Below are 26,693 nucleotides of genomic sequence, written 5' to 3' on the forward strand. Positions count from 1 at the left end.
GTGGCGAGCACCGAACTACTCCCGCTGCTGCTGCTTAGCACCGGTGACTTTCCCCTTCTCCATATCGATCTTTTCTCCCAAAAAATTTTTTCTCTTAGCTTAAGCAACTTTTGTTATTTTGGTCGGAGAATACAAAAATACTTGCGTAAAAAGAATAGTACTTGTTCCGAGAAATTTTATTCTGTTTAACCAAAAAAATGCAATATTGCTACAAAAAAATAATGTATCTTGCACCAAAAAAAAAAAATGGGGCAAGATACATTACTGGGTTTGTAAAAAATCACATAAAAACTTATATTTTCACTCATCTCCGAACAGTTAAAATATTCAAAGTACAAGAAAAAGTGATAATATTAGTATTTCTGATGTAAATTCTTGTAAAAAAAAATGAAGTTAAGCAATTATTTTTAAATGAATCTGATAAAATTAATATTTGATGTGAATGGAAATTATTTATAAAATCTCATGAGTACTCCATAATATTTTATAAGTAATAGCCTTCTAAATAAAACTTACAAAAACTCATAAATCACATAGCTTTTAAATTGAAATTAAATCTTTCAAGTTTTTACAAGTTAATTCGATTATAGATTTTCTTACTAATTCTCATAAAATTTTTATGAGAAAAAGGTCTGCATTTGTCCATGTGATTCCTGATTCAGTCTCATAAAATTTCGAAGAAATACATGTTAAATATTTTCTCATAAAATATGACAAATATTTTATGATATTCAATAAGATATTATCTCCTAGGATAACTCTTACTAAAACTTATAGATTCTGAAAATTTCGTATGAAAAAATAATCTTATTGAGATTTTGTAAGTATTATAACATCGGAATTCGCCTGATCAATTCTTATTGAAAATACATTAGAATAAACTGTAAGAATCTTATATAAGTGAAAGTACTTATTCAATCTCATAATCGTTGGCGGAATTCGAGTCATAAAATCTCATAAATTAAAAAATCTTACTCATTCTTTTAAAAATCTAGTACGGAAATCATGATAGAAAAACATCAAAAGCTTTGACTCATAGATTCTCATAAAAATTCATATGAGAATTTTTTTAAATCTCATAGATATTTTCGAAGCTCATAGATTCTCATAAAAAATATTCAATATCTTATCAGAATTTATGAGAGCTTTTCCACAGGGATCATTATAAATTTTTATATTTTGATTTTATAACGAATTTTTATTTTTTACACTGATTTTATATATCTTTTATAATTCTCGAGCATGATTTTTTGTAGCCATCAGATGTCGTTTTCGTCGCGCTCCCTGCCAATAGAGCCCCTGTTGAAACAAACTCATAGATTCTCATAAAAAAAACATATTTTTCTATGAGACTTTATGAGCTACAAAATTTTCTATGAGAAACGAAAAATTTGCTCATAAAACTCTTTATGAGAATTTATGGGTTTTTATTTTGTTCATGATCTTAAGCGATATATCTTATACAATTTTCATGGGAATGAATGAAAATTTTTATTTTATGAGATACTATAAGTTAAATCGTCAGAAATTTCTATAAGATTGAATATAGAAAATTTCTTTATGAGTTTTTATAAGTATTTACTACTTTACTCTTAATGAGAGTTTATACAGAATATCCTGATACGTAAAAGTCTCTCAAAATCTCATCAATTCTATTCATATAAAAACACCTACGAGTTTTATGAGTTTGAATGGGACTTTATCTAAAGTTGAATTCTCTTAAAAAATTTTAGAGTGGCCGGGAAAAAATGATCAGACCTGACCATGCCTGTTCATGTATGATCAGGCCTGAAATTAGACCTGATCATGCCTGTTCATGTATGATTAGGCCTGAAATTAGACATGATCAGGCCTGATCATACCTGTCCATGCCTGTTCATGTCTGTTCATGTCTGAAGCGTTGAATACACTCAGGCCTGATCATGCCTGTTCATGTCTGAAGCGTTAAATACAGTCAGGTCTGATCATGCCTGTTCATGCCTGATCATACTTGTCCATGCCTGGTCATGTCTGTTCATGCCTGTTCATCTCTGAAGCGTTAAATACGCTCAGGTCTGATCATGCCTGTTCATACCTGTCCATGCCTGTTCATGTCTGAAGCGTTAAATACGCTCATGCCTGATCATACCTGTCCATGCCTGGTCATATCTGTTCATGCCTGTTCATGTATGAAGCGTTGAATACGCTCAGGCCTGAGCATACCTGTCCATGCCTGTTCATGCCTGATCATATATGTTCATGTCTGTTCATGGCTGTTCATGTCTGCTCATAGATCTAAAATTTTGTTGACCAAGAATCTATCACGTGTTACGTCCCAGCCTGCTCATCAGATGGCTCTGCCAATTTTTAAATCTTAAATAGTAATAGACCGACCTGAGACCCGCCAAATCGATATATTTAAATAATAGAATAATAATATATTCTCTTTATAATAAATATTAATAAGTATGCACTTAAAAATAGTCAAATAGATAAGATATTTTTAATGCATTATAATATTTATTCATCATCGACAATTTCTCTAAAAGAATGTTAATGAATAAAAATAGATAAGAATAATTGTACGACAAATAATGACTGTTAAAAGAATATAAAAAGTGAAATTAGTTTTTCCACGAAAAAGTGAAAACATTGAAAAACATCGTCCGACTGCTGACGCAACAGCATCCGCGTCGAACGATGATAACGAACTCCCTCTTTTTGGGAATAAGGCCCTAAAACCTTATCCCACTTTTCTCTAGGGTGTTGGCTCATGTAAAGATATAAAAAGCCGATGCCCAATGCATCACGCAGCTCACACTCGTGCTCTCACATCAGCCAGAAATTATAGTAGTGCGGTTTATAAGACGCAAGTAAACTCCCGGTTTAATTTAATTATATTATTCTTTTGACACGAAGTTATTTGTCACATAATAATTGTAAACTCAAGTGTATATTTATCCAAATTTTTCGACTATTCTATTTTATATGAATAAATCAAACATATTTATTCTTTAAATCACGACCAAGTTATTTCGAGCTTTCGAGAACTACCCCGTATCCGAAGATCTACAGTCACGTCCAATTCAAATAATTCGCGCCGGCAACTCACAAGCCGACACGACTCCAGGACGTAACACACGTATAAGATTTTTATTACTTGAAGTTCATACGAAACTTACTTTTCAACTAAATCTCTTAGGTCAGTGGGTAGTGAGTTACACTTTCGAGCGCAAGGTCCACGGTTCAAATCCTGCACACGCCCGAATTTTTTATTTTTTTTATTTTTATAGCAATAATTATATACATGTATAATTGAATATAGTTATACATAATTATATATAATTATATAGGGCCATTTTTTATATATAATTTTTTTACCCGGATGGGCATGAACAGACATGAACATACCTGATTAGACCTGAACATGCCTGATCAGGCCTGGTCAGGCATGGCCATTTTTCATGTCTGATCAGGCCTGAGGACTCATGCCTGTTCATGTCTGATCAGGTCTGATCATTTTTTCCCGGGTATTTAAAAGATTTTATAAGACATTTCCGCAGAGTAATGAATGCAACAATTTTAAAAGATTTAATGAGTAATTTCAGTGCCAAATACACATCAATTTCTCATAAAATATATTTATGTGGTTACTTGATTTATGAGTTTCTAAGAGACTTATCTAACAAGAAATTTCTCTTAAATTACTATTCAAATGTTCAAGTAAATAAAAAGTTCCTACATGATTATTAACTATATTATTTCTACTTAACAAATTTGAAAGAATTATAATAAATTTTATTTCTTCATGTTGAAATTGTCATCCTATGAGATCCGATGAGAACTTGGTATATATCATAATGACATAAATTTCTCATAAAATCTATTTTTCGAAAACGCTAGATTTATGAGATTCGATGAGACTTTTTTAAAAATCAGTAACTCTCAGAAAATCTTTTACTGTTAGTGGATTTGTTGTGGTCGACTATTGAAAAATATGAAGCTTAATGACATCCCTTATTAAAAGGAACGATTTAAATCGATTAGAAAAAAAAATTTTTAAATAATTTTTAAAAAAATGTTTTTACCTACGTAATGTTTGAAGATTTTACATAAAGAAAAATTATTATATCTACACGGAGAGAAATTAATTATTGTATCGATACAATAATTAATTGTAGATCTACAATACAAAAATTGTAATTTTAACTATCTAAAATGGTAATAACATTTTTCAGTGGTTATACTGATTAGTATTACTATTGAAAATGATAACAGTTACAATTGATGATGGTAACGGTTACTATCGAAGATGCTAATTGTAATTATTAAAAATTATAATTGTTACAATCGATGATGGTAACTATTACCATTCAAAGTTGTAAAAATTTTTAACTAAGAATGTGTGTGTGCATGAGTATGCGCGTGTGTGTATGTCCGAGTGGGTGTATGAGTGCAAGCGCGCGCGTGCGTGTGCATGTGAGCGCAGGTGTGCGGGTAAGTGTGCGCACCCGTATGTATGTAGATGTGTGCGAACCCGTGCGTAGGTGTGTGTGTTTGTGTGCATATATATATATATATATATATATATATATATATATATATATATATATATATATATATATATATATATATATATATATATATATATATATATATATATGTGTGTGTGTGTGTGTGTGTGTGTGTGTGTGTGTGTGTGAAATTAATCACTTCCCCAGTTAAACAAATTACACATAGACAAGCGTCAGACTATAACGTTTATATTTTAATTTTTTATTAGCTTAGATGGTCATCAATATTTAGGCTGATAGTAACCATTACCATCAGGTTATTAAGAATTACGATTTTTTATAATAGTAGTAATTATTTAATATAATAACAGTTATAATTTCTGGTTATCATAAACAATTGGTAAACTTGACCATATAGATGGTAGATACTACCATTCAGATTGTTTATTTAATAATTTAAATGATATTATCAATCATATAATTCAGTTTAAGAATTGTACTATAACTTGATGGTAACTTTTACCATAAAATTCTCTCCGTGTAGAAGCCTATTAATGTTGAATGATATTTTATAACCGCTTAAAACAATAAGACAAACTATTCCCGTATTAATCCTCATAGTGACATTGCAGTTGATTACTCATACGTTCTCGTATAATAATAAGTCAAAAATGCCTTTCCATCTTAGTAATTCATTCAAAATAGCGTAAAATGATAGAAAGATTAAGGATTTGCATATAAAACCTCATAGCAAAATTTTAGTCGATTATTCGTACGTTCACATTTAATTATAAGACGAAAATCGTTTTCAACTTCATTAGTTCATTCAATATCGCTTGAAATGATATGAAAATCAACTATTCCCTCATAAATCCTCATAGGGACATTGCAGTTAATCAATTATACATTCTCATATAATTATAAAACGAAAATCCCTTTCATTCTCATAAATTCATTCAAAATCACTTGAAATGACTTAAAGATTAAGTATTTCTTCATAAAACCTCATAGGAAAATTGCAGTCGATAATTCATACGTCTCATCTAATTATAAGACGAAAATCCCTTTCAATCGCATAAATTAATAAAATTGAAAGGAAATTTCGTCTTATACTTAAATCAGAACGTATAATTAAGTAACTACAATCTTCCTATGAGGTTTTATGTGGAAATAGTTGATATCGCTATATCATTTCAAGCGATTTTGAATGAATTTATAAGATTACACGGTATTTTCGTCTCATAATTTAATGAGATGGTATGATAAATTAACTGCAATGTTTCTATAAGATTTTAATGGATATACTTAATCGATGATTCATCCGTTCTCAGCCAATTATAAGACGAGAATCCTTTTTAATCTTATAAATTCATTCAAAATCTCTGGAAATACTATGTGATGAATACTTCCATATAAAACCTCATAGGAACATTGCAGTTAATTTATTATACATTCTCATATAATTATCAAACGAAAATCTCTTTCATTCGCATAAATTCATTCAAAATCACTCGAAATGACATAAAGATTAAGTATTTCCTCATAAAACCTCATAGGAAAATTGCAGTCGATAATCCATACGTCTCATCTAATTATACGACAAAAATCTCTTTCAATCTCATAAATCCATTCAAAACTGCTGGAAAAAATACGATCTACTATTTCCACATAAAAGCTCATAGGAACATTACAATTCATTTTTTATACGTTCTCATATAATTATAAAACGAAAATCCCTTTCATTCCCATAAATTCATTCAAAATCTAAAATCAAAAACTAAAATTTATTTGGGACAACTAAATTTCATTTCGTCAATATAATCTATTTTATCATTTTTAACAAATGATTTAATAGACCCTTTTTGGTTGACATTAATATTTCTCTCTCTAAGATAATAAAATCATTTGGTAAAGTTAAGAAAATATTTATTTAAGGGACAAGTAAAATATTTTATAGCCCCAATAAATCCAAATATTGAAGCAAAGTATTGTTATATTAACTCTAATAAACATTACTTAGATACAAAAAAATATATTCATTTAGAATAAATATATATATTTGTTCGAGGTTAATAAATATCTATTTGAACCTAATGATTATTGATTTAAAAAGTTATAATGTTAGGCAGCAGCAGCGGGAGTAGTTCGGTGCTCGCCACTAGATCGCGCCCACCATTTGTGGTGTCCGTGGTAAGATACTTATTTCAGAGTTTTTATATTCGCCAGCTTGAAGCATTCATGGGACGGATTATCCGCTGAAAATTTTTGATTATAGTGGTATCCTGTATTAGACTATGACATTAATGTTTTTTCTGAACAAATTTGTCATAGTACGAAAAAAATTAAGTGGCAAGGAAATAAATTATTCTTTTGAATATGCATTTATTTAACTGTTAAATAAATATTCTGTCATTTTAAAATAATATTCAATTATTATTAATAACACATTCTCTAAAGATCACTCATATATTTCATTATGACTACTTTATAAACTCTACAGGTAATTAATTTGATTTTATGCTTTCTACTAAACACGTAATTATCTTTACTAAATATTTTATAGTTTCCAATAACTAGTTTTGTTGGTTGATTATAAAATATTTAGTTAAAATAACCAAATATATGATTGGCAATGCGGGCAATCAAATCATTTTCTTGTCATAACTAAAATTTAGTTGACAGGAGAAAATTATTTTCTCAGTGTACTATTTCCACATAAAACCTTATAGGAAAATCGCAGTCGATTATTAATATTTTCTCATTTAATTATAAGACGAAAATACCTTTCAATCGCATAAGATTATTCAAAATCGCTTGAAATGATAGACTGCTCTGCTTATGATTTCATGTCTCATAAAATATCATAAACATACAAAACATTCTAAATTTCTTATAAAAATTTTATCAGATTTTATGAGAACTGAATAAAAAATAAGAGTTTTGCGTTTTTTCTCATACAATCGTTCTATGAGAAACTATGAGGAATTTCAGTGCCAAATACACTGCCATTTCTCATTAAATTTCTAGGGTAAATATTTTTTTATGGGAATCTATGAGATTGTTTCAACAGAGAGAAGACCAGGGCATAACGGTCTACCGAGTATACGATTAATATCAAGAGTTGAAATTTTCTAAAAAGTAAAATTATTTGATACACAATAATTTTCATTTAATTAGTTATTGCTATGTACAAAACTTTAGTTAACATGAAATTTGTATGTTTGGCGGGAAAAATGGGGTACCCTTTAAAAAAGTTGAAAAAAAAAAATTTCTGAAAGTTAATCAAATTTCATTAAATTCAAATTTTTTATATGTAATATACATAAAGAAAAATTACATTTCACATCATTGGTGGATACGAAGGCAAAAAAAAATTTTTTTGTGGGGCAAAGAGGCCCTCCTCCAAAAAATGATAATTTTTTTTTTTTTAAATTGTTTTTATCATTAAGAATGTATTTCTTTCTCTTGACAACTAATTGTGGTTTTATAATACTCAAAAAAAATTTTTTTAGGTGTAATAAATCGTTTCTCCTCGATTAGCTTGATTACTAATCGTTATTTACTAAAAAAGAACAATTCTATATTTTTTATTTGTCATTATTTTGAACCCAAAAAACGTGTTTTTTGATTTTTTAGATTACAGATTATTTTGCATTATTTCAAAAATTTTATCAATTAAAAAATAAAATATTATTTTCGAATATTTTTAGTGACCGAATTTGCCCCAGCTATAGAGAATCAGCCAAAAAATGGATTACAGTATAAAATTTTTTTTAATTTGACGATAAAAATATGAAAGAACCATTTTTTCAGAATTTTCGGATGGTCCATTTTGCCCCCCCCCCCTTCCCTAGTAGTGCTACTTGATCTTACTCTTAATTTATCCATTTATCTCAAATCATAAAATTCCAAACTAATAAAAATATGTCATTACTCATCAGACAATTTTGTTCATTAAATAAAACTACATTTCACCTCATCTTTACGATTTAATATTTTTGAATTAAATTATATTTTAATAATTAACAAGCAAAAAAATCATGATTATCGGGACATCAGATTTAGCACAGTGGATAGCGTCCCGGCCTAGTAACCAGAAGGATCTCAGTTCGAACCCCGGTAGCCCCCAAATAATTTTATTCGTTATTTTCCATTAATTCAGTAATTAGTTAATTACACTCCAATGTAATGTCGATAAAAATGTGATCAAACTTCTTTTTAATTATATTTATTAATTTAAATAATAGTATTTTAGATCGAGCATTGGGTGAGCCTTAGATTTTTCGCTTTCCGAGGTTTGGCCAAGGCTCAATTTTTCGTTTCCCAAGACTAGGCCGAGGCTTGATATTTTGTTCCCCAAGGCTTGGGACATGGAAATCATCCAAGGCTTGGACCAATGCTCACCGAATGGTTCAGCCAAGGCTTGACCAAGGCTCGGGATTCTGACATGACGACTGGCCAATGCCTGGTCCGAGCCTTGGCCAATGGTCCCTTCCTACCAGGGTGAAAACAATAACTTCCCGAATTCTTCGAAAATCATCGATTTTCTTAGCGGGAAATTGAAAATTCCATGACATTTTGTGATAGGACTGATAGTTTCGCCGAAAAAGTGAAAAGATCCCAAAACTTACTATAAATTTGACTTGAAACTTAAATAACTTTTGAACAGTGGGATTTATCAAAAAATAATGAGACTTTTTTGGTACAAAAATATTTATTGTGCATGAAAATCCGTTGATTGGTTTGTGAGCTAAAAAATTCTAAAAAAAAAAAAATTTTTTTTCCCGGCCCTGGTGGTTTTAAATCACCCTGGAAACAGCCTGAAAACACCATGGGAGTGGAAACACGGTGGATCCAGGGTGGTTACATGGTGGGTTTGTGCCATTTTATCACCCTGATTCCACGGTAGTTACACGGTGTACCCACCATGATTCCACGGTGTATTCACCGAGATTCCACGGTATATCCACGGTGATTACGCGGTGTACGTGGAATCACGGTGGGTACACCGTGTAACCATCATGGAACCAGGGTGGGTACACCGTGGAATCAGGGCGGGTACACCGTGTAACCACCGTGGAATTACGGTGATAAAATGAGGAAAAACCCACCGTGGATCTACCGTGATTCCAGGGTGTTTCCAGGGTGATTCAAAACCGTCAGGGGTGTTATTTATAAATGGAAAATATAAAAATTGATTTAGACAAACCTTAATATTATTATTAAGAGCTCGAATTGGTACCAAAACTTTTATTTTTAGTTCTACTTTCAATTTTTTAATACCATGAAAAAAAAAGAAATTGCTTTTTTTTTTGAAACACCCTAATAATTATAAACAATTATATATGGATATATTTATAATATTATATATAATTATATATAAGAAAATTTTCTCGGAATAGTATTATATATAATCATATATAATTAAATACAATTATATATAGATATATTGTAACACGTGGAAAATTCGACGTCGACCCGTGGTTTAAAAATTATTTGAATGAATGACTGGTTATCCGGTTGAGACGTTGAACGAAACGGCCACGTTTTTTTTTTTACTTTTGGAACAATTAATATTTGTAATGAAGGAGCGGTGAAATTTCGTACAATAATGAATGGTGAACAATAATTCGAGTTCCCGATGAAAAAAGGTTTTATACAATTGTATAGAATTATGTATCAATTATATATGGACTATATACAATTATATGTAGACTATATATAATTGGATAGAAAAAATGGCCCGATCCAATTGTATACAATTTGTATAGAAATTGTATACAATTCTATACAAATTGTATACAATTCTATATAATTATATACAATTCTATATATTGCAATTATATAGAATTGTATATAAGTATATAGAATTGTATATAATTTTTATAAAAAAATTGTGTATAATTATATAGACTTGTATACAATTTGTATAGAATTGTATACAATTTCTATACAGTTGGATTGAACAATGAAATTGGCCGAAGCATCGGCGTGACTTGATCAAGTGACGTAGTGTTATGCGCGCAATATCGTTTTTTTTTTTTTTGGTTTATTTACGAGTGAGGTATGTTGTTGTGGGTTTGTTTAAACAAACCTGGATATAAATTCTGGAAATTTCGTATAAAAAAATAATCTTATTGAGATTTTGTAAGTATTATAACATCGGAATTCGCCTGATCAATTCTTATTGAAAATAGATTAGAATAAACTGTAACAATCTTATAAAAGTGAAAGTACTTACTCAATCTCATAATCGTTGGCGGAATTCGAGTCACAAAATCTCATAAATTAAAAAATCTTACTCATTCTTTTGAAAATCTAGTACGGAAATCATGATAGGAAAACATCAAAAGCTTTGACTCATAGATTCTCATAAAAATTCATATAAGAATTTTTTTAAATCTCATAGATATTTTCGAAGCTCATAGATTCTCATAAAAAATATTCAATATCTTATCAGAATTTATGAGAGCTTTTCCACAGGGTTTACAATAACAAATATTAGTTGATTAATTACGTATGGTTAATGAACGGTGATAATTTGAAATATTGATTGTAATATAATATAAATTATGTTATATTATTTTATGCGAAAATTTCGGAGAACGGCGGATTATCTATCTCTCGTCCGTAACGACAGTTAAGTCTTGGCCGTGACAAATACTCTGACGTCACCCGTCAAGTATTTCGTTAAGACGTACAGTTGTATGTGTGTGATCAAGTTGTATGCTAAACAGGAATGAATTGTATGATATATTGAGTTTCGTTTTTGTTTTTTTATTTTGGTTTATATCGAGCCTTGGGCCGAGTTTCGGCGACTTTTACTTTGTTTTGCTTTATGAACTGATTATGTTATTTGTTATATCGATCCATTTGTTATTTGGTTGAATATACGCTAATTTTATTTGTTTTTAAAATCTGAACAATGATTAAATCGTAATCGTAAGTGCCTGACCTTTCCCCGATCCGCTACCCTGAGTCGTTTTATAGAAATATTGTTTACCGGTGGTTATTAAATCACCTGGCGCCCAACTTTAACGAATTTGAACAAGGTTGCCAACTGGTAAGTGTATTCGGACTTCACTCCGGTAGATCCCCGGTAGTGAAAATCCCGTTACAATATATATATTAGATTATATATAATTATGTATAAAAAAAATTCTCGGAATAGTATCATATGTGATCATATATAATTATTAGGGTGATTCGTTTTGAACGACGATTTTTTTTTCACTCCCACTTGAAAATATTGTTATAGGCATTGAAAAAAAAATTCCCTGCAAGTTTCAGCCCTTAATTTTAATTTTAAGTACTTTATATTTGATTTTGAAGTTTTCCCATTTAAAATACATAGGAAAGTTGGGATTTTTTTTTTTAATTCTCTATAACTCAGCCGCATTTTAAGTTATCGGGTCGCCGTTTGCGGCATTTTTTAGGCAATTTGATACTCTTCAAAAGTCTCCTTAATAGTTTTAGTCGGACTCTAATTGTTTTTTCTGTATTGGTACTGAACATAATTCTTTTAATAATAATTTGGGTTTTTAGTTGATATTAACTAAATAATGAAATTTACAGAAAAAGTGCAGATAACGAATTTTTAGGAAATTTTATTCGCTACAAAAAAGGTCCTTTTAGTTAAGTAGCTTAAGTTCTCCGTTCACATGATATAGGGATTTTAGTATTTTTGTAAATAAAATATTTGTCAAAAAATTTCATCAAATGCTATTTCATTTCAATTTTAAATCAGTAAATAATTTTCCTTTCATTAATTTAATCCAGTCATTAAAATCAGAAGGGGTCAAATTGATGAACTTCGGAAAAATTTTTGACAAACTTTCGAAGGAGTGAATGTAGCAAAAAATGTTACAAGGCCTTTTTTGTAGAGCATTAAATTTCCTTTAAAAATCTGTCATGGTCTTTGTTAGATATTTATTGATTCATCAGTTACAAAATTCAAAAGTAAAAAAGTTAAATCGAAAAAATATATCAATTTATTAAGCTTAATTAATCGGAAACGGCTTGTCTGACGAAAATTTTCAATCAAACCTTTTTTGTAGGGAATTTAATTTTACATAAGAATAAGTGGAAATAAATTTTTTTTACTCCAATGTTTTAGCTGTTCTGACGTAAAACATCAAATTATGAATTAAAATAAAAAATAGCGATGATAGACCTCTTAAAATTAATATTAAGGGCTCAAACTTTCATGAAATTTTTTTTTGTCATTCTGAATAATATTCTCGATATAGCTAAGAAAAAAAAAATAGTCAATTTTTTTGGCCCAGTCTAATGACTACATATAATTATGTATGATTATATATAACAAATTTTTCTCGGGAAGCTCTCAATTTCATTGTTCATTTCCAATTTGTAATCATAGTCACTTGTAAATAAGCAAATATTAACATTACTAAAGTAACCAAACAACGTTACAAAAATGTTACTAGTTATTTTGACCAAACTAATTTATTATAAATAAGTAGACAGAGAGTCGACACTATTTGTTGACATGCAAAAGTAATCATTTAGTTTTACAAAAAAACGTTTTAACATGTGTAAAATGAGAGGATAACTAAAATGGATCTGGTTATGGCGTGAAGGTTGAAAACAATTAAAATTACTCAAGATTTATCAAATATAAGTTATAGATTTATTTACACTTATTTACACTTAAACTGTAAGAAAATACTTTATAGCGAATGCGACAAGATAGATAAGCGATAGCGAATGCGACAAGTCAAGCGGTTAAAAACGCGTGGTGGTTAGTAAGACTGCACGATGTAGATTAGAATTAGAGACGTCGTCTTCTTCCTTCGTGGCTGCTCGGTGGTGACGTGGCGGTATGGCTGCAGTAACGAATTTTCCCATTGGCTTAAAAGCGCGCCAACAGGAAATAGTTAGCCGCCAATTTCTCTGATTGGCCGGCTGGTAGCGGGTTCTCATGCCGACGTGGCACGGTCATGAGCAAGAAATTGCAAGTGTCGGGCCCAGATAGCGAGTGACCCGGCACTATTTTGACATTCAAGTCAGTAGCGAGTTCGGCTGCTCCCGTGCGTAGCGAAAGTACACGAAGCTTTTCAAAATGATTAAGCTCGTGACTGAACAACATGTTAAATTTGAATCAGATCCTTAGTTAATTTTAAATGAATTAATGTCAGAGGATATAGGAACAAAAAAATTGGTGTAAATTAACGAATTATTATTTGCAACGTTTCGCAATTTATTATTGCTTCATCAGGCTCTACAAAGAAATTATATAGATTAATTAGTGTTATAAAATTTATATGTCTAACCTATATAAACATAACATACCATAATATTACGCTATACACAGTCATAATTTGGTTTTTAAAAATTTTTTTTTTAAATTTTTTAAATTTCTTAAATTTGACGTGCAATGTAATTAATTAGTCTAACCATAGATGTCATTAGTAAATAGTTATTAAGGTGATATATCTATGTATTGTGACACATAGATACTATTTACTTACAATTTATAATTTACTGTGATATTGTGGATGATCGTTTTCAGAAAAAGTATTGAATAATAAATTAAAACAATAGACTTGATGTTAGTTAATATTTATCAAAGTAGACTAATACAAAGAATGTATAGAATTAGCAAAGCAATTATGTGTATTGACTGTGTATAGCGTAATATTATGGTATGTTATGTTTATATAGGTTAGACATATAAATTTTATAACACTAATTAATCTATATAATTTCTTTGTATAGCCTGATGAAGCAATAATAAATTGCGAAACGTTGCAAATAATAATTCGTTAATTTACACCAATTTTTTTGTTCCTATATCCTCTGACATTAATTCATTTAAAAAAAAAACGTTTATTATGTATGAAGATACTAAATTTATTTTTAATTTTTTATACAGCGTTTACAAATGTAGACGAATCCAACAAAGAGAGAGTGTTAATGAAATACGAAAGCTGGAAATTTAGGATTTAATGAGAAATGAGATTCAAGATGTCAAAAAAAAAACTGAGAATAATCGTCAGTTCCCGGGAAAAAATGATCAGACCTGACCATGCCTGTTCATGTATGATCAGGCCTGAAATTAGACCTGATCATGCCTGTTCATGTATGATCAGGCCTGAAATTAGACCTGATCATGCCTGTTCATGTATGATTAGGCCTGAAATTAGACATGATCAGGCCTGATCATACCTGTCCATGCCTGTTCATGTCTGAAGCGTTGAATACACTGAGGCCTGATCATGCCTGTTCATGTCTGAAGCGTTAAATACAGTCAGGTTTGATCATGTCTGTTCATACCTGCCCATGCCTGATTATGCCTGTTCATACCTGTCCATGCCTGTTCATGTCTAGTCATGTCTGAAGCGTTAAATACGCTCATGCCTGATCATACCTGTCCATGCCTGGTCATGTCTGTTCATGCCTGTTCATGTCTGAAGCGTTAAATACGCTCAGGCCTGAGCATACCTGTCCATGCCTGTTCATGCCTGGTCATATATGTTCATGTCTGTTCATGGCTGTTCATCTCTGCTCATAGATCTAAAATTTTGTTGACCAAGAATCTATCACGTATAAAATTTTTATTACTTGAAGTTCATACGAAACTTACTTTTCACCCGGGAAAAAATGATCAGACCTGATCAGACATGAACAGGCATGAGTCTTCAGGCCTGATCAGACATGAAAAATGACCATGCCTGACCAGGCCTGATCAGGCATGTTCAGGTCTAATCAGGTATGTTCATGTCTGTTCATGTCCATCCGGGTAAAAAAATTATATATGAAAAATGGCCCTATATAATTATATATAATTATGTAAAACTATATTCAATTATACATGTATATAATTATTGCTATAAAAATAAAAAAATTAAAAATTCGGGCGTGTGCAGGATTTGAACCGTGGACCTTGCGCTCGAAAGTGTAACTCGCTACCCACTGACCTAAGAGATTTAGTTGAAAAGTAAGTTTCGTATGAACTTCAAGTAATAAAAATCTTATACGTGATAGATTCTTGGTCAACAAAATTTTAGATCTATGAGCAGACATGAACAGCCATGAACAGACATGAACATATATGACCAGGCATGAACAGGCATGGATAGGTATGCTCAGGCCTGAGCGTATTTTACGCTTCAGACATGAACAGGCATGAACAGACATGACCAGGCATGGACAGGTATGATCAGGCATGAGCGTATTTAACGCTTCAGACATGAACAGGCATGGACAGGTATGAACAGGCATGATCAGACCTGAGCGTATTTAACGCTTCAGAGATGAACAGGCATGAACAGGCATGACCAGGCATGGATAGGTATGATCAGGCATGAGCGTATTTAACGCTTCAGACATGACCAGGCATGGACAGGTATGAACAGACCTGACTGTATTTAACGCTTCAGACATGAATAGGCATAATCAGGCATGGACAGGTATGAACAGACATGATCAGACCTGACTGTATTTAATGCTTAAGGCATGAACAGGCATGATCAGGCATGGACAGGCATAGACAGGTATGATCAGACCTGAACAGGCATGGTCAGGTCTGATCATTTTTCCCGGGCAACTAAATCTCTTAGGTCAGTGGGTAGCGAGTTACACTTTCGAGCGCAAGGTCCACGGTTCAAATCCTGCACACGCCCGAATTTTTCATTTTTTTTATTTTTATAGCAATAATTATATACATGTATAATTGAATATAGTTATACATAATTATATATAATTATATAGGGCCATTTTTTATATATAATTTTTTTACCCGGATGGGCATGAACAGACATGAACATACCTGATCAGACCTGAACATGCCCGATCAGACCTGGTCAGGCATGGTCATTTTTCATGTCTGATCAGGCCTGGTCAGGCATGGTCATTTTTCATGTCTGATCAGGCCTGGTCAGGCATGGTCATTTTTCATGCCTGATCAGGTCTGATCATTTTTTCCCGGGTTACTAATGCAAATAATTGATTATTGGAGAGAACATAAAGGTATTTTAAATTAATTATTTTTGTTTTTTAAAGAAAAAAAATTCAAATATTTAGTAAATGAATTTGAAAATAACTAAACTTGAGATTTTTCAAAATTTTGAATTGCAATAAATGATCCTTCTTCTTTGCATTCCGCTTTACATTCACTGTTAAATACCCTAAAACAAATTATTGATTATTGCACTTGCAAAAATCTTAATTGCTTTAATTACATTCCATTGTTTTAATACGTTTAAATTTGATAACACCGCTTTTCTAAGTGATAACTTTTCACTCCATCAAAGTACTTTTAACAAATAACAATTTAATAGAAATTCCGTCTGACAAAGAAGCATTGTAACTTGAAAAATAAACAGGACTCCCACCATCTGGTTTTTATCGCATTCCGATGATTCTGTAAGTTTACATCACGTTTATCAAATACAATCAACTAAATTGAAACTTTTTGTTTTGATTATCTAAAAAAGTATGTTTTTAAATTGTTGTTATTGTTATTTACTACTATTATTATTGAAAGAATTAATATATTGTGTCTCTTAAGTCAAGAGGGCATATTTTTTTTTTTTGATCAATAGGTCAATTTAATTCAAGCCTAAAAAGAAATTTTTATATTTCAGCGATGTGACAACTAGTCAAAACCACCACAACAATGATAATAACAATGGAGAGGATGATAACGATAGTGACGATCTAGACGACCTTGACAATGATGACGAGTACGAGAAAGCTAGCGACGACGACAGTGACGAAGACGATGACGACGATAATGACAACAACGGTGCCGAAGACGACGACGACGGTAACGACTACGACGACGCCGAAGACGACACCGACGACAAAAATAATAATAGAGGTATTAATAGAGTGGAAACTGAAAAAGTATGGAAAAAAAAACCTAAAAATTAGCGAAGCATCGACCGTTGAAAGTAATCATTCAGATATTGATAAACTAATGGAAGATGTAAATGAATTAATCAATACTAAGGAGGTAGTGGTAAAAAATGAAAAAATTAAAAACACAATATCTCATCTTACAAAAATAAAAAGAAAACAATGAATATTATGATGAAAGGGAAAAAAAAATTAAAAATGTTTTATCCTAAATTGGCAGGCATATTTTTGTAGGTAGTTGAATGCTCTACAAAAAAAGTTTTTTATCATTTTGTGATAAATCTATTTGTTCAAAAGTTATTTGAGGTTGAAGTCGAATTCATATTAAATTTTTAGATCTTTTTACTTTTCCGGCGAAACTATCAAAGCTATTACAAAATATCGTGGGACCTTTTTTGTAGACAGTTTTATTCCCTACAAGTTATTTCCAACAAAGTTTTTTTGAATTCCGCATTGTTTTCTAGTTATTTTAATTTTAATGTCAAGCTCATAAAAAAAATAGTCTTCTGATCGATTTTAAGAGCTTGACATTCAAATAAAAATAACTAGAAAACAATGCGGAATTCAAAAAAACTTTATTGGAAAAAACTTGTAGAAAATAAAACTGTCTACAAAAAAGGTCCCATGATATTTTGTAATAGCTCTGATAGTTTTGCCGGAAAAGTAAAAAGATCTCAAAATTGAATGTGAATTCGACTTCAACCTCAAATAACTTTTGAACAAATAGATTTATCACAAAATGATAGAAAACTTTTTTTGTAGAGCATTCAATTACCTACAAAAATATGCCTGCCTACTATTACTATGACGCATCGTTAGCTACTTATAAAAATCAAAAGACGCAAAAAAAATTTTTTTTATGTTATTCTTATGGAAAATAGAAAAGTGCAATGCGCAACCTCTTAATGTTAATATTAAGAGCTCAAACTTTCACAGTATTTTATTTTCGTCATTTCCAACAATATTTTCGATATAATTAAAAAAAAATAGTCGATTTTTTTGATATAGCCTAATATATATATATATATATATATATATTTCCCGTTCATTTGACGTAAATATGAAATCAGATATTTTTTGTAGGAAATTAAATTTCCTACAAGAGCTGGCTCGTCAAAATCAAAAAAAAAAATTTTTTGATGCAATAAAAATGAAAAATAATAAAAAAAAATTTAACACTGATTAAACTAAATTTTTGTTGATTTTTGAAGCCTCGTAACTTTTTTCAAGTTTGTTTGACGTTTATAATGCATCAGCACTTTTTTGTACAGAATTTCATTTCCTACAAAATCATACTAGACGAAATTAAAAAAAAATTATTTTTCATAGTTTTAATAACGAAAAACTAAAATGAAAAATTTTAGCGTGTATTTTAAATGGGAAAGGGGACCCCCCTTTGTGATAGCTCAATTTTGTGAGGATTCTTTTTATAATATGAAGTAACTTTTGAGCCCATAAGACGTTAAAAAAAAAAATTTTTTTTTTTTTTGGGACACCCTAATATATATATATATATATATATGGGCAGATCCATTAATTCTCGACGAAAGTGTGCGCACTCAGGTCAACGATTTTGATGCCGATTTTTTCCTCAAAAGTACACCTTAAAAAAAGAAGATCCTGAAAATTTGGACCCGATATAATCAAATCTGGCCGCTGGAGAATTTTTTGAATTTTTAAAAAAGTCGATTTTTCACTGATTTTCGAATATTTGTATCTCAGCTTCTATATAACTTAAAGACTCCTGCCCAACGGCATTTTTCTCAGTAGACTCTCTACTTTTAAGAAAAAAATAAGTATTTGGTCTAAACTCAAATAGGGCTTAGCTGACAGCCTCTAACTAACGAACTGTTTTGGTTAAATTTTACCTATTTGTAAAACACTAGTATACGTACAGTAATCGAAGTTGAGGATCGACCAGCAGCTAATGTCTTCTATTGGGGTATACTTTAGTAGAATCTATGCAATTTTTACTTCATTGCTTCTATTAAATAAAGTTATAGCCATCTGAAACCAATCAAATTTTAAAAAATTACAGTTTTCAGATGGCTAGAACTTTTTTCTCGGAACTTCGATTTCCTTCAAACTTTCAGGAAAGTTGCTTTATTATGTTCCTAAAAAGCCCTGAAAATCGGGGCTAGGGAATCGAGCTTGTATTCAAGTTATGAATTTTTTAATATTGCCAAAATTGCGTTGTTGAATATAATATTTGCTGATAATTTCTTACATATCTATCGAATTATTCATATCTTATAGACAAGTGAATTATTAATATTCTCTGTACATAGATATAGCTGCTGTCAGTAACCATTTGAGTAACGTCTCAAGTAAACATTTTACCCTCAAAAGCGCTATCGTTCTTCTATTGTTTGAATTTGTTTCAAAAGTCGCGCTTGGGCTACTCTGTTACTCAATTTATCCGCTTCGTGGCGTGACTGACCAATATAACACTTATCCATTGTTTCAAGTTTTGATAATTTAAACACTCCAAATTAAACACATAAAAATTTCTAAATACTGTAGACCTTCATACCTAGAGAACTTCAACGTAGATTGCAATGCTTTCATGAGCGTATGATAACATTGGTACCTCAGTCACGCCACGAAGCGGATAAATTGAGTAACAGAGTAGCCCAAGCGCGACTTTTGAAACAAATTCAAACAATATAAGAACGATAGCGCTTTTGAGGGTAAAATGTTTACTTGAGACGTTACTCAAATGGTTACTGACAGCAGCTATATCTATGTACAGAGAATATTAATAATTCACTTGTCTATAAGATATGAATAATTCGATAGATATGTAAGAAATTATCAGCAAATATTATATTCAACAACGCAATTTTGGCAATATTAAAAAATTCATAACTTGAATACAAGCTCGATTCCCTAGCCCCGATTTTCAGGGCTTTTTAGGAACATAATAAAGCAACTTTCCTGAAAGTTTGAAGGAAATCGAAGTTCCGAGAAAAAAGTTCTAGCCATCTGAAAACTGTAATTTTTTAAAATTTGATTGGTTTCAGATGGCTATAACTTTATTTAATAGAAGCAATGAAGTAAAAATTGCATAGATTCTACTAAAGTATACCCCAATAGAAGACATTAGCTGCTGGTCGATCCTCAACTTCGATTACTGTACGTATACTAGTGTTTTACAAATAGGTAAAATTTAACCAAAACAGTTCGTTAGTTAGAGGCTGTCAGCTAAGCCCTATTTGAGTTTAGACCAAATACTTATTTTTTTCTTAAAAGTAGAGAGTCTACTGAGAAAAATGCCGTTGGGCAGGAGTCTTTAAGTTATATAGAAGCTGAGATACAAATATTCGAAAATCAGTGAAAAATCGACTTTTTTAAAAATTCAAAAAATTCTCCAGCGGCCAGATTTGATTATATCGGGTCCAAATTTTCAGGATCTTCTTTTTTTAAGGTGTACTTTTGAGGAAAAAATCGGCATCAAAATCGTTGACCTGAGTGCGCACACTTTCGTCAAGAATTAATGGATCTGCCCATATATATATATATATATATATATATATATATATGTAATAGGTTTCATGTCATTGAAGTCTGATCAGATCTAATTATATATAGACTCAAGTATAGTTAGATCTGATTATATATAGACTTATATATATTTATATATATATATATATATATATATATATATACATAACGTGTCATGTCTGATTGATTGTGACTAAAATTATTACCCGATGATTAAAAGCGGTTAATAAGTTTGGAAGTTGTGAGTGTTTAAATTTTTTTTTTTTTTTTTTTTATAAAAATGACCTTTTATTTTTTTATCATTGAATAACTTTTAAATTGAAAGTTATTACTTGATTAAGTAAAACTCAACTTAGACTCCGTGAGATTTGCTTTAATTTCTCTTGTTAAGTTTTTTTTTAACGGTTTTTTTAAACGATTTTAGTCTTGAAAATTAAAAAAAAAAAAAAAATTGAAAAAATTAGCTTTCACAGCTGTATCTTCTAATTACTTCTAAATGATAATACATAACTAAATTTTGTAAAATTCGTATTGTAGCTCATGAAGTAAGTATGACTTAACACTTTTGTAATTAAATTTTTAATTGATTAGTTAACTTTTTACGGCGCTTCGAAGGTGTAATAATCGATTTCGTATGATCGCTATCAAGTCTAAATGGTTCTTTGTACAAATCTTGAAAGATAAAAATGTAATTTTCCACAAGAATTTTTTTCAGTTGATGTGGTCCCTTCTCGAAACTGAAAGTATAAAAAAAATTAACACTTATTAATTATTATTTAGATGATAATGCAAAATCAATTAGAAATTGAATTTACGTATTGGAATAACAATACGATAGGTAAATTTCTTTATAAATCTATCTCAAAATTAAATTATTAAATTGATTAAAATAAAAAATATACCTTTCCATTCTGGGTATAGTCAAACGGCATTTTTTTTTAATTTTTACTGGACCGAATCTCGGGTTTTGTATTATCAATTAATTGCTCTTCATGAATATCTCATTTCAAAAGATAATTCTATTGGATAATATTCTGGCCCTCATTTTGACGCATCAATAGTAAAGGCAACGTTCGAGGGGAAGTGGGAGGATATATAATGAACGGCTATTTAACTGACTTCGAGTGTAGATTCTCTTGTTCAAATATTTAAATTCTAATTAAATGTAAAAAATTTATTTCATAATAACACCAAATTTCATTATAATCTGTCATATTTTTTCATCTCATGGAAAAAGAAATAAATATCAAAGTGATTTCTGAATATCTTATTACGAAATCTTAAATCTTATAAAAGTATATTAAAAGAATTTGAGCATAATTTTGCTACAATTATTTTCTACTTTTTACAAGTTTACGAAAAAGAATTATGTAACAAATTTGTGATTTAAAAAAAAAAATTATAATAAAATGTCATATTGATGTAATATTTTAATTTGTATGTATCTACTAAAATATTTAGTATAATGTACAATGATTTATTATTATTGAGGAACAAAACAAAGTTCCTTGACTATGATTCTGCAACTTCCATTTTATCTTGATCTTTATCACCGGAATAATATTCATTTGGTGGTTCTACAATTTTGTCCATATCTTGTACATTGGCTCGCGAGTCAGGATCAGACTCTGGTTGTCGATCTTCCTCAGGAGGTAAAACATCGTATGGTACATCTTGCATTTGAACACTTGGTGAATGTTGAACCATTTTTAAGTTTTCGTATACATGACGTGTAATTGCTTCTAAGTATAGTTTGCTGTTTGCATTATCTTGCCTATTTACAACATCAGGATGTAAAGTGAAATCAGGTGCGAAATATTCTAAATATTCGGTATAAGGAAGTTCATTGCTAATTTGTTCATCCAGTAACAAAGATGTTTCATAGGTCCAGCATCTAGCAACATTCCGTAAAGTATAACCTCCTCCTCCAACTGTAAGTAAAGGAATATTCAAATCTTTAACAAATTTGACACACTCCCCGTGTCCTTTTGTGCTGAGACTGAAACATCCTAACCTATCATTTGCCAATGAATCTGCTCCACATTGAAGTACAATAGCAGTAGGTCTAAAAAATTCCATGACATGGGAAATTACAGGTTTGAAAACTTGAACATAAGATAAGTCATCAATTCCTTCTTTTAAGGGTACGTTGACAGAATAATATCTTCCACTTTCTGCTCCGATTTCGTACATATCTCCAGTACCGGGAAAAAAATAATTACCATATTTATGAAAAGAAACAGTCATTACTCTATCAGTCAAGTAAAATGCTTCTTGGACTCCGTCTCCATGATGAACATCAATGTCTATGTAAAGAACCCTTGCATGGTACTTGAGTAATTCTAATATCGCTATAACAATATCATTGATGTAGCAAAACCCAGAAGCTTCAAACTTTTTAGCATGATGAAGACCACCACTCCAATTTATAGCAATATCACAACAATTATTGTTGAGTTTTGTAGCTCCTTCCAGCGAAGCTCCGGTGTACATTGAACAAAAGTCAAAAAGCCCCTCAAAAACTGGACAATCATCTCCAACATTAAAATGACTCAAGTATTTTGTATAGTTTTGTAAATTCTGGGGTGTCACTCGTTGTAGAAAGTCAACATATTCATCGGAATGGAAACGACACATATCGTGTGTACTTGCGCGATACGGACGATAAATTTGCATTTTTTTATGAAGTCCATAATTGAGAACGAGACTATGAATTACTGAAAGTCGATGTGGTTTCATTGGGTGTCCTGGTCCATAATGAAAATTTCCAACGTTTGGATTATAAAAATATGAGACTTTACGATTATAACTCATTGTTGACAAATATAAAACAAAAACAATGTTTCGAATGTGACTAAATTTCAGAATCGAAATAACAAAAACACATTCAGAGCTATATTTGGATATCAATCTTTTTTAATACTATCACTATATAAATAAAATCGTAAATTCACAAAATAAAGTCAGTTGAATAAGTTCAGGATAACTACATGAGTTAAATTCAATTGTAAACATGGTTAAACTACAAACAGATACGAATCAATACTAATTAGCTAATCAGACATTCACAGATTCACACAGCTGCATTCGCTTGGGCGCTCACAAACTGTCAGCACATATCTTAATAGCAGAGTTTGCTTTAGCAAAAGTTTACTCACAAACAAAAGTTTCCTCGAATTTTCCGTCAAATGTCCGTCAACTTCGGACTTTTCCGTTTTTGACGACAATTTATATACAACTTGCTGTACAATTTGACGTAAATTTACTACCCAAATTAGTATGCGAATTCACTTCAAAAGTTGAATAGAAAAAAATTTTTCGTCAATTTCGGGCAAATTTTTACATCAATTTATTGTTAATTTGACTTGAAAAATTGCAAAGTATTTTTTTACCTTCAAATTGTAGACATTTTTATGTATAAATTTGCTTACCTTCTGAAATTGTAAGAATAAACATTACCGACTTTTTTTTTCTAATAAAAAGTTATACCTCTAAATTGAGCAAAAATTAACCGCAAATTTTTCTTTACTACTTATGCTGTCAAATTGTCTGCAAATTGGGGCAGCAAATTTCAGGCAATTTCAAGCTAGAGTGGCTACTAGAGTATATTTAAAGTGTGGCTATCCAGGTAATGGACGTGTTTGGCCGAGCTAAATTCTGAGTAAACTGGCGGGAAAAAATTAATTTTTTTTGTGATTTTAATTGTTCGTATACGTTCGATTGAAATTAATTTTTGTTCGCTTTTTGTTTAAATTTTTAAAAAATGCGCTCCTAAGTTTGCGACAACTATAGATTTTTGATATTTTTTTTTTTTTTTTTGTTAATAACTGGTAAGTTATTTAGTTCTTGTTCGATTACAAATCACATCTGTTCGGTCTTCTGTTTGTTGTAAATTAATGATCAACATTTTTTATACAGGCTATCCTAATAGTCACTTTAGCTTGAAAATGACAGTAATTTGACATGGAAATTGCCTGAAATTTGCGGCCCAAATTTGCTGACAATTTACCTTCATATCACGAGTTGCTCGTCAAAAAGTTGGTACCGTGATAGCCACCTTAAGAGTCGGCAGTACTAAACGAATTTTCTTCAAATTTTACTTTTCTAATTACGTTTTGAATAATTACGTCACTCGAATGATGAAAACCTTCCGAAAAAGTTTGTCTTTCATATATTTTCGGAGGCTATAAAAATTTCTGTAATAACAATTGATTAATCAATTTAAAAAAAAGTAAAATTCAGAAATTCTTTTAGTACGGCCCAGCCTTAACTACAAGTTAACTTCAAGCTACTGCCGTATTCTAAAACCAACTTAAGGCTGGGCCGCACCTAACGAAGTCTTGAATTTAAGAATTCTAATTACTCTTTGAATATTTATGGGACTCGGATGATGAAAATCTTCCGAGGAAGTTCGTCTTCGGCTTTTAGTCGGAAGCTAAAAAAATTGCTGTTATGATAATTATTTAATAAATAATTAGAATTCTTAAATTCAGGACTTCGTTAGGTGCGGCCCAGCCTTAAAGGAAAGTGTTGGAGAGTGAGCAGTTACCTTTAAGTTGACAATAAATTGTCTGTAACTTGAGTTCAATTTGACTTCAAGTGTCACTTCAAATTGACGGCAAGTTTTTCTGTCAAATTACATTCAGATGACGGCAGTAGATTTGCATCAATTTCCACGGAAGTATTATCCAGCCGAGGCTTGCCAAAAACTTATCGTTAAGTTAGCCGTCAATGTTTCACTGCAGAACTTGCTAAGCAATTATATTTAGAGTGCGGATATCAGGGTATCAACTTTGGAAATACCAACTTTTGCGGCCAATTTGGCGACTAGTTACGGCCGTTAGTTTGACGCCAGTTTTTTGCCGACTTGGCTATCAGGGTAAAAGCAAAAATTGTAAAAAAAAATTTGCGTTAATTTTTGCTCAATTTAGAGGTTACTATTTACTAGAAAAAAAAAAGTTGGTAATGTTCATTCTTATAATTGCAGAAGATAAGCAAATTTATACATGAAAATGTTTACAATTTCAGGGTGAAAAAATACTTCACAATTTTTCAAGTCATATTAACAATGAATTGATGTAAAAATTTGCCTGAAAATTGACGAAAAATTTTTTCTAGTCAACTTTTGAAGTGAATTTGCATTCTAATTCGGGTAGTAAATTTTCGTCAAATTGTATAGCAAGTTGTATATAAATTTTCGTCAAAAACGGAAAAGTCCGAAGTTGACGGACATTTGACGAAAAATTCAAGAAAACTTTTGTAAGTAAGCTTCCCTGATAGCCACACTTTGCTCAGCAAGTTCTGCAGTGAAACGTTTTCGGCTAACTCAATGACAAGTTTCTGGCAAGCCTTGGCGGGATAATACTTACGTGCAAGTTAATGCAAATCTACGGCCGTCATCTGAATGTAATTTGACAGAAAAACTTGCCGACAATTTAAAGTGAAATTTTCGATCAACTTAACGTCATTGTCTGACAGTAACACATGTTGTCAAATTGAATTCAAGTTAAAGACAATTTACTGTCAACTTAAAGGTAACTGTTTGCTCTCCAATCCTTTCCTTTAAATTAGCTTTATATTACGGCGATAGCTTGAAGTTAACTTGTGGTTAAGGTGGCTATCAGGGATATGTCATATCGCTTGTCGCTTACAGATGACACTACTAGTTGATGAGCGGCGAATTCAAACTATTAAAATTTACGTGTTAAAGAACAAATCGTTTTTGACTTTTTTTTACTTCCAAGTCAATCCAAGATCTATTTATCATTTTGAGTATATAGAATATCATAAAGTAGTCTATGATAAAAGATAATA

The 26,693-nt window shown here is 30.8% G+C and overlaps 1 protein-coding gene across 1 annotated transcript; it reads right to left on the bottom strand.

Moving 5' to 3' along the window:
• Window positions 1-21,177: 21,177 nt before the first annotated feature.
• Window positions 21,178-23,775, bottom strand: LOC130678439 (histone deacetylase 3). The gene is made up of 2 exons (XM_057485635.1): window positions 21,782-23,775; window positions 21,178-21,616 (listed from the first exon to the last, which is right to left on the bottom strand). Exon 1 carries the CDS (start codon window positions 23,691-23,693, stop codon window positions 22,392-22,394), a length of 1,302 nt encoding a protein of 433 aa, XP_057341618.1. The 5' UTR covers window positions 23,694-23,775; the 3' UTR covers window positions 21,178-21,616; window positions 21,782-22,391.
• Between the last annotated feature and the right edge of the window lie 2,918 nt (window positions 23,776-26,693).

The sequence above is a fragment of the Microplitis mediator genome, chromosome 2, assembly GCF_029852145.1.
Source record: "Microplitis mediator isolate UGA2020A chromosome 2, iyMicMedi2.1, whole genome shotgun sequence".
Classification (NCBI taxonomy): Eukaryota; Metazoa; Arthropoda; class Insecta; order Hymenoptera; family Braconidae; genus Microplitis; species Microplitis mediator.

Coding starts and splice junctions, on each gene's coding strand:
- LOC130678439 (XM_057485635.1), bottom strand. CDS start 23,693: ATGAGTTATAATCGTAAAGTCTCATATTTTTATAATCCAAACGTTGGA.